At 40.8% G+C, this 10,055-nt stretch overlaps 1 protein-coding gene across 3 annotated transcripts in view; it reads right to left on the bottom strand.

The window, feature by feature from the left end:
- LOC122541795 (AP2-associated protein kinase 1-like) overlaps positions 1 to 8,064 on the bottom strand; it is a 53,843-nt gene extending 45,779 nt beyond the window's left edge. For 2 of the 3 annotated variants that reach the window (XM_043678781.1, XM_043678782.1), the window contains exon 1: positions 7,666 to 8,064. In XM_043678781.1, coding sequence (XP_043534716.1) covers positions 7,666 to 7,819 — 154 coding nt within the window. In that variant the 5' untranslated portion in view covers positions 7,820 to 8,064. Of the gene's footprint in view, positions 1 to 7,301; positions 7,381 to 7,665 lie in introns of those variants that run through there. The other variant, XM_043678784.1, reaches the window with a different exon arrangement.
- Positions 8,065 to 10,055: the final 1,991 nt, after the last annotated feature.

Below are 10,055 nucleotides of genomic sequence, written 5' to 3'. Positions count from 1 at the left end.
TTTTGAAGAAGTAACAAAGAAGATTGATGAGGGCAGAGCAGTAGATGTGATCTATATGGACTTCAGTAAGGCGTTCGACAAGGTTCCCCAAAGGAGACTGATTAGCAAGGTTAGATCTCATGGAATACAGGGAGAACTAGCCATTTGGATACAGAACTGGCTCAAAGTAGAAGACAGAGGGTGGTGGTGGAGGGTTGTTTTTCAGACTGGAGGTCTGTGACCAGTGGAGTGCCGCAAGGATCGGTGCTGGGCCCTCTACTTTTTGTCATTTACATAAATGATTTGGATGCAAGCATAAGGAGGTACAATTAGTAAGTTTGCAGGTGACACCAAAATTGGAGATGTAGTGGACAGCAAAGAGGGTTACCTCAAATTACAACAGGATCTGGACCAGATGGGCCAATGGATTGAGAAGTGGCAGATGGAGTTTAATTCAGATAAATGCGAGGTGCTGCATTTTGGGAAAGCAAATCTTAGCAGGACTTATACACGTAATGGTAAAGTCCTAGGGTAAAAGTAGGAGACAGAAGGTGCTGGTGAAGAGTTATTTTATCGATTGAGACCTGTGACCAGCAGTATGCCGCAAGTCTCTAAATGCTTGCAAGAATTATGAAAAATCACAATCTTTTATTCAGAAACTCAGTAATCAATATAGAAGGCATTCAAATTGTTAAGCACTGAGGTAACCATTGTGTATGTGGGTTTTGGATAGAGTAGATGTGGAAACAGAGGATGAGCTATTTGTAGAAATATCCTGTTTAGTAATGGATACATGGGGTATTTGAAGAATAGCTGAATATTGTGTGTTCTGGTTCAACCAGAGTGAACAGCAAAGGTAAAGGTTAGAATCAGGAGCATGGGTGTTAAGACTTTTATTCAAGCCAAAAACAATGGAAAAGGTCAACTTTCAAACTACCTCCTGAACTTTCCAGTCCCCAACTCAAAAGTTAGGTAAGAAACAGGCAACAACAAAAAAAGAGAACACACAAATGCCAGATAGCAAATTCCCAGAATTTTTGCATTCAAACTGAAAATTGGCATCACCAATAGAAAAGATTAAATGGGTATGAAATGCATCAACATATCCTAGGAGACTGAACAAGGAATTCTGAAGCAAAAAAGCTGATGATGCAAAGCATGTCAAAACAAATATATTCAATAGATTCTGTTTGCCATAGCTTTTCTACATACAGTAACAGGAAATCAAGATCCTAAAATACTAACTACCATTGATTTTAGCACAGCACTTTAGTCCTCGTCTGGGCAGTTAATGGTATGTAATAATGCACATTCTAGCAAAGTCAAATGAGGGTTTTTTGATGGAGTGTAATTCTGGAGACTACAGATTCAATTACCGTGAAATATAAACTGAACAAACGCATCACAAATAGAAAAATAATTTTGTAATATTCACATTAGGTATTCTTGACATCCCTTGTGCAGCCAGGCTGCTATAGAATGGAGGTATTTTTCAACACTTAATTTTCATTTGATCAAGCAACTGTGCCCAGCATCTCAAATTGGAATCCTATAGTTGACAAATCAAAAATCACTGCTTTTGTACCAGTTATGATAACCTAAATAAATTCAGTAAAATTTGTGAAAACATTTTTCCTCATTCCTAAAATCTATCAATCTCACCATCATATATTTGCATCAACAGTGCATCCATAACTCTCTGAAATGAACTAAAAGATATATAAGTAATTACATTTCATGATCACCTATGCCACAGTTCGAAATAAGCATCTCTTTCACTAGAGACACATCAGCCAGTTTGTTTCTCAGGGGTGGGGGAACACTTTGCACCATTTACCCTAATAAGGCCTTATCACCTGATATTCAAGAATCAGGCTGAAGCTGAATATGAATTTTCATTATGTATACTGAAAATCTTATCCCTTACCCAAAACCTGGCAGTGCAATACACTGTATGAAGCCACATTTTCAGAATTATTTGAATGATCAAGTGGCATACAAGATTAAATTAGATGTAAATAAATGTAATTGATACAAATGGATATATAAAAAATTAGGATGTAGTGCAAGTAATAGTTGTTCCTATTCTTAAATCATTATCAAATTGCTCTGTAAATTGCATTCCAAAATAAAGGTGTGCTTCATTTAAGTGTCTTCTCTAAGGCTGCTACCTCCTAAGGAATTCTAAGAATATGAAAGGCATTCAGGAATAATTGGGAATGTAAAGTAATCAGATCAGCTACGATCACACTGAAATGATAAAGCAGGCTTGAGGGGTCCACTCCTGCTCCTAATTCATGTCTCTTGTACAATTCTGTCTTGTGCCCTATCTAGATCTCCATATCCTACTTAAAGTGCGCAGTTCAAGAGTTCTTAAGACTCATCAACTCTTGAATCATAGAATAGATCATAAGATCTTGACGTTTAATATTTTCTATACATTTCAACAAAATCTTGAATTACATTCACTTTGACTTAACATGGGCATCACCAGAGATGGCATATTTCATGTCCTGCTAACCTTTTGTACCCTGAACTTCTCAGTCTCCAAAGGGTTAAATTAATTTCCAATTAGAGGAGAACTATTGTTGTTAGATTCTTGGAAATCAAAATTAAATCATAACACATTTATTGACACTTTGAAATTACATTCTACCATTTTTATATCATTTTGCAACATACTGGGCTATCATCTGCACGATCTATAATGCTGTTTAAATTTATGTCATCAGCATATTTAGATATATGACTATTGCATAATGCAAGTCATTAATAATGAATGTGAATAATTGAGGACCAAACACCAATCCTTGTGGGACACCACAGGTCACATCCTGCCAATCTGAGTACCTACCCATTATCCCTGCCTTCCGTCACCTGCCACTCAACTCATTTCCCAGCCACATCAGTAATTTGCCCTCAATTACGTGGGACTTTATCAAGTGCCTTCTAGAAGTCCAGATAAACAACATCCATAGACAAAGCCCTGTCCACTACCTTAGTCACCTCTTCAAAAAACACCCAATGAGGTTTGTCAAGCATAACATACCTGTCCATGAATCCATGCAGGCTCTCCCTGATTAACTGAAAATTTTCAAGGTGTTCAGTTACCCCATTCTTAATTATACACTTGAACAATTACCCCACTACAGATGTTAAGCTAAATGATCTGTAATCCCCTGGTTTTCCTCTTTTGCCCTTCTTAAAACAGAGTGACATACAATTTTCCAATCCAGAGGAACGACTCCTCTACACAATAGGGAACTTTCAAAGATTACAGTTAGGTTGTCTACAATATGCTCCCTACTTCCTTTAACAGCCTCGAATGGAAACTAGCAGTTCACAGGCATTTGTCACTCGTTAATTCCGTAATTTCCTCATTACCAATGTTTTATTTATGGTCATCGTATGTGGTCCTTCCTCCAATCCTCTTAATTTCCTCTGGACGTCCAACAAGCAGTCCTCCTTTTCTACCAAAAAAATACTGAGGCAAATGTCTGCCATTTTCCCAGTCACTGACAATATCCTCACTTTCAGTGGGCCAACACTGCTCCTGACCATCTGTTTTCCTTTTATGTAACTATAAATTTCTCATTGATTTTGATAACCATGGCTTTCTTTCATAATCCCTTTTAGTAGCTCTTAGAACCTGCTTTAACACCCTTTGCTGGTATTTGTATCTTTCCCATTCAGCAGGATCTATTCTGTTTTTGGCACTTTTGTAAGGTTTTTCCTTTAGTTTTATGCTGTCCTTGTCTCTGTAATTGTCAAGGCTTTTTTTGTTACTGTGAAGTTTTTCCCTCTCAGGCGTATAAACTGGTTTTGTATTGCGTAAAATGTTTCTTTAAATATCCACCACTGTTCTTCAGTTGCTCTGCCCATTAGTAGACTTTCCCAGTTTACTATGGACAGGCTCTGTCTCAATACGCTAAACGTCAGCCTTATCCAAATCTAGAACTCTAATACTAATTCATGTTTTTCACTTTCAAATGCTATACTGAACTTGATCATCTTATGTTGATCAAGTTCAACAATTAAAATGTTCATGTACAAATAAGTTGTGAATTAAATCCAACTTGTAACTCATTACCAAATCCAATATTGCTTGTCCCCTTGTTACATCCAGGACACATGGCTGTAGGAAACTACTCCAGACACACTCTAGAACTTCACTATCTTTATGACAGGTGCTTGTTTGCCTCTCCCAATCTAGCTGTAATTAAAATATCTAAATTCCATGTAATCTAACCTTGCTAAACAGTCTACCATGATGAACACCTTACTGAAGTCCATATACAGAGGAACATCGATTATCCAACGGACACGGGCAGAGAGTATTTCATTCAGTTAATCGAATGCCGGATAACATAGTCAGCCAAGCATCGGGTCCTTGCGACCTTGTTCGGATAATCTGAAATTCAGCTAATCAAATGCCGGATAATTGAGGTTCCTCTGTAGATCACGTCCACTGCTCTACCTTCATCAATCTTCTTTGTTACTTCTTCACAAAACTCAATCAAGTTAGTGAGACATGATTTCCCACACACAAAGCCATGTTGACGATCCCTAATCAGTCCTTGCTTTTCCAAATAGATGTAAAACCTGTCCCTCAGGATCCCCTCCAACAACATGCCCATCACTGATGTCAGGCTCATCAGTCTATAAGTTCCCTGGCTTTTCCTTACCACCTTTCTTAAATAGTGGCACAACATTAGCAACATTCAGTCTTCCAGCAACTCACCCACGACTATCACTGATACAAATGAGAGACCCAGCAATCACTGCCCTGGCTACCCACAGAGATCCCAGCAATTTATCCAACTTCATGCATTTTAAGATGTCCAGCACCTCCTCCTCTGTAACATGGATATTTTTCAAAATGTCGCTATTTAATTACCCAAGTTCTCTATCTTCCATGTCCTTCACCACAGTAAACACTGATGCAAAATACTCATTTAGTATCTCCCCCAGCTCGTGCAGTTCCACACTTAGGCTGCCATGCTGATCTCTCACTAGTTACATTAAGGACAAAAAGTATCCATAGAACACCTTTAGATTCTCCTTAACTCTATTTGTCAAATCTATGTTATTTCACATTTGTGAAATTGTATATCTTTTTGATAATTTAGAGGATGGAGGATTAGCTAACCTACAGAAAGCAGAGAGTCAGCATAAATTAGTCTTTTTCTGGTCGTCACGTAGTAACTAATGCGGTATCACAGGATTCACTCCTTGTGCCCCAACTGCTTACAATCTACTTTGATGCAGGGATGGAGGGTACTATAGCCCAAATTTGCAGATGACACTAAAACAGTTGGAAAAGCAAGTTGCACCGAAGAAATTAAAAAATTGCAAATGGATATAGATAGGTTAGGTGAATGGGCCTAAGCTTGGCAGATAGAGTTTAATGTAGATAAATATGATGTTATCTATTTGGTTGGAAGAACTGAAAAGCAACTTATCAAAATGAAGAACTTCAGAGTGCTTCAGTACAGAGGGTTCTGGGTGTCCTCATGGATGAATGACAGAAAGCTGGTATGTAGGTACAGCAGGTAATAAGAGAAGCAAATGCAATTTTGGCATTTATTGCTAAAGGAAGAGAGAATAAAAGTAAGGAAGTGTTGATGCAACTGTATCAGCTATTAGTGAAACCATACATTGGGACAGTGGTCAGCACAGCTGCCTCAGCATCAGGAACCCAGGTTTGAATCCAGCTTTGGGTTACTGTCTGCATGGAGTTTACATGTTCTCCCTATGTCTGTGTGGGATTCTGCCAGGTGCTCCAGTTTCTTCTGACAATCCAAAGATGTGCAGGTTAGGTGGATTAAACATGGAAAAATGTCCCTGTAGTGTCCAGGGATGCATATGCTAGGTGGATTAGCCATGTAAAAGTGGGGTTATGGGAAAAGGCGGGGCTAGATGGGTCTACATGGAATACTCTTCTGCGGGTAAGTGCAGGCTCAATGAGCTGAATGGCCTTTTTCTGCATTGTAGGGATTCTACGATTCTACACCTGGAATAATGTACACAGTTTTGATTTCCTTGAGGAGGTGTAGATGCATTGGAGGCAGTTCAAGAAGATTCTCTAGACTGATTACAGAGCTGATAGATTGTCTTACTCTCTGGAGTCAAGACAGAGATCTAATAGAGGTATACACAATGCTAAAGACTTTTGACTAAATAGACGTAGAAAGGATGTTTCCTCGTGGGGCAATCTCAAATGTGCAATCATTTTAGGATAATGGGTAACAGATTTAAAATACAATTGAGGAGAAATTAGTTCTCTCAAAGGGTCATGAATTAGAGTATGGTGGATGCCAGGGCAACTTGACTTAATTTAGTTAGTAGAGTTGAAGGGTTATGGGGAGTGAATGGGCAGGAAAGTGGAGTTGAGATCGACAGAAGATCAGCCAAAAATGGCAGAGCAGACTTGAAGAGTTGCACTGCCTACTCCGATTCCTTGTTCTTATCCTTTTAGCAACATAAAAAAAGGTAATCAGCCACGACCAGACAAATCAAAGAAATAGTGCCAAATATTTGGAAACCAATGGTAATAGAGGGTTAAAGTTGAAAATCAAACTTTGGCCAAATACTAATCAAGCAACTTTCCAGCTTCAATCTCAATTTCACACCTCCAGCACTCACTTTACTTCATGCAATCTTTACGTATCCTGGGTTTAGGGTTTCAACAGAACAGTGGAGCTTTTTGACTATCACCAAACCTAACCTTGGAGAAATAAGTGATTACAAACATCTGTTCTTTTAAAAAACTGAGAAGTTGCCCATTTACTTCACGCAGTCTTAAAAGGCATTTGACTTTGGAAAGGCGAATTATTTTTTAAAAAGCTGAACAACCATATTTTAAATAGCAATACACAATTTTCAGAACAGAAACGGGCATTGTTTCTGAAACAGATTATGTTTATCAATGTTAACAGCCTCTTCCTCTCTCTCTCCCAGCAACCTCCCCCCCCCATCAACACTTCCTTTCATTCCTTTCTGACTCAATTACTTCTCCAACTTAGCTTCAACCACAGTAGACAGTAAGCAAGTTTCACAAGCTAAAACTGGGTAAACAAGTCTCTGAATTCTTTTACATGTAAGACACTTGATTCTGAATAACGCATGGCCCCCAGGACAAGTGAAAAGAAACATCCTCTATCTCCACCTCGAGCCTACCAATCCTAATTTGAAAACACATCCATCAGGTCGGTCCACTTGACCCTTCTAGGAAAGTGACCCAGATTATCCAGCGGTGGATTTTGGTGGGGTGAGAAGAAAAACTGTTTTTTTTTAAAACGTGTTAAAAATGGGGAACTTACTTTATGTGAAAGGACATTGCGTTGAAAAAACAAGTCCAAAACTGGAACCATCTCTTCCCGAATGTTTATTCAGGATATGTCAATGACAGACTTGTGTCATTGAGTTGAGGCTGTGGGGTTGACCATTCATTGACCTTTCTTCGCTCCCCTCCCCCTCTCCCTCTCCCTCTCCCCCCGGACAGGTGACAGCGTAACGGATCTCCGTTCCAGAACGCGAGCTCTGTGGTTTAAAGCCCTCCTCGCGCGCGGGGCGGAGGCTCGTGCCTCTCGGATCGGGGCAGATCCTCATGCCCCTTCCCACCACCACCCACTTCGCCCCGCCCAAGCCCCCCCTTAAGACACACACACGCCCCCACCCCCATACCTTCCGCGATCAGCTCTTCCACCGTCACCTGGTAGCGGCCCACCGCGTACACTTTACCCTGGAACGAGGACCACCCGCCGGCGCTGCCTGACTGTCCGGCCGCTCCGCCAGCTGCGGCCGCACCTTCCCTCCGGGCGTCGAAAAACTTCTTCATCCCCAATGCCGTTGGGAACCGTGTGCGTATGTGAGACAGAGACGGAGAGGTGCTGGTCGGTGACTTCTCTTCCTCTGTCAGTGTAAACTCGTCGATTGCATGGTGACCTTCATCCAGCTGGACGGCGATCTCGCTCTATCTCTGTCCCCGAGTCAGGTAAGTGTCCTCTGCTGTGTTTTTCTGTGAGAGTGTAAGGTCCCACATTCCACTCCCTCCCGCCAGCTACCTGGCGGACTGAGCTGGTGGGAGGAAAACATGCGGCAGGCGCCAGCCCCGCCCCCTCCCTCCAGCCGGAACCGGAAACGGAACCAAAAGCAGAACCACGCTCCTGAGTCAGCGTTGGTAGCCAGGGGATGTGTTTAAGACAAGGTATTGCTATCCATTCTGCTCTTTTACATAGGAAGATTACATACCTCTTTCGCCAGGAGCTGAGGAAGAAAACAGGCTTGGAATCAAGTGTTTAACTTGGAACAAATATTTACCAATCTTTACTGTGAAACAAAGGATTGTGGATGCTAGAGATTGAAACAAAGCAGAATAGAAATTGCAGGAGAAACTCAGCAGTGCTGGCAGCCTCTGTGGAGAGAAAACAAGTTAATGTTTTGAGTCTCATGAACTCTCTTCTAAACCAAATCTTCAATTCGCCAACTTTTAATGGGAGCTCTCTCTTTGTTCCCGTTTGTGTCGTCTGTGCTTTCCACCCCCCCCCCCCCCCCGTGCTGGAGGAAGGAGTGGGTAAGGCACAATCAGGTGGGATAGTAGGAAACCCTCGAGGACATCCTCAAAAGCTTCCCTGAAGACAAAAATCCCTGTCCCTACTAGCCTGTTGGACTCTCCTCTCTAAGGCCACCCAAACCAGAGAGAGACTGCAAGTGTGCCAGTCATCTCAGACAGTTGCCTGGAGGCAACACACAAAAGGTTATAGGACTGCACAAAAACCTGGGCAATGCTCCTACCAACTCATGAAACACCACTGCCTGTTGTGAATATTTAGCTTTGGATTGTTTACTTATTTCATAACTCTCCACTCTGGAATGAAAAAGTACCTTTCAGCCCCAGATCTGACAACAACCATGAAGTGCCTTACTATTCCTTATTGGATATGTAATACTCAAGTCATTATCATGACAACTCTTGTTTTATATCATTACAAGAACAATCCACCTAGTGCCACCACCTCTATCCCACCTTCATCCTATAGCCACAAGATTTTTTTCTCTGACCATAATCAAATTCACTTTTGAAAACAGTGATTGAATTTTCTCTATTACACAATGGTAACCATGTTATAAAACATAAGTGACGTGGTGAGCAAGATGGGAGGAGAGAGGGTGCTGAGAATAATAGGGTTGGTAAGTGTGTAGGATGTCAGACTCTAAAGGAGTAAAATAAAGGACATCTTGTTATGGTGAGTGGGAAGGCACGAATATTCAAAGATCAGAAATCGAAGATATGGGGAAAAGACCTTTCTAGCAATAAACAAGTTTGGGTAACTATTTGAAATGCAAGTAGGCCTGTAAAGCCTGTGACAGTTGGTCACCCTGAAAATGTGAGAGGAGTAGGAGTCTGTGGTGGGGAGAGTTATAATATGAGACAAAGGAGAGCTCTTGAGACCCATATCAGTGAGGGGTATGTGGGTTAACGGCAGCCAAAAAGTACCTATTATTTTGCTGGGTCACAACATTTCCAGCTCTGTTTTTAATCACACATACACTGGAAACTCCCAGGATCAATCATTAAATTCTCCGAGAAATAAACAACAAAAGATGTCCCATAAGGGACATGGTACATTCAAAATAATTGACAGTCCCTTTAAATACAGGACAGATCTCACTCTATCTCAGCAATATGTTCCAAATATCCTAACCACTCACTGCATCACCCTCCTGCCCCTGTTTCTTCTTTTATCAATCACTTTAAAATTGGTGCCATCTGGTTATCAGCTTGTTGTTATCAGGAATGGTTTCACACTATCTACTCTGAGCAAACCCCTTGTGATTTGAGCAGCACTATAAAATTCTCCCCTTAATCTTCTCCAAGGTGAATGGCCCAAGATTCTCTAATCTATCTGCATAACTGAAGTTCCTCATCTTTGGAGCTAACTATTTGATTCTTTCAGCATCCAATCCAATGCCATCATATATTTCTAAAACATTGGTGCCCAAAACTAGACACAATACTCCAGTTAATGTAAACTTATTAATATAATTTTATCATAACTGCCTTGTTTTTGTAC

The sequence above is a fragment of the Chiloscyllium plagiosum genome, chromosome 38 (assembly GCF_004010195.1).
Source record: "Chiloscyllium plagiosum isolate BGI_BamShark_2017 chromosome 38, ASM401019v2, whole genome shotgun sequence".
Lineage (NCBI taxonomy): Eukaryota > Metazoa > Chordata > Chondrichthyes > Orectolobiformes > Hemiscylliidae > Chiloscyllium > Chiloscyllium plagiosum.
The sequence above is the reverse complement of the archived record's forward strand: the minus strand, read 5'-3'. Positions and strand labels throughout refer to the sequence as shown.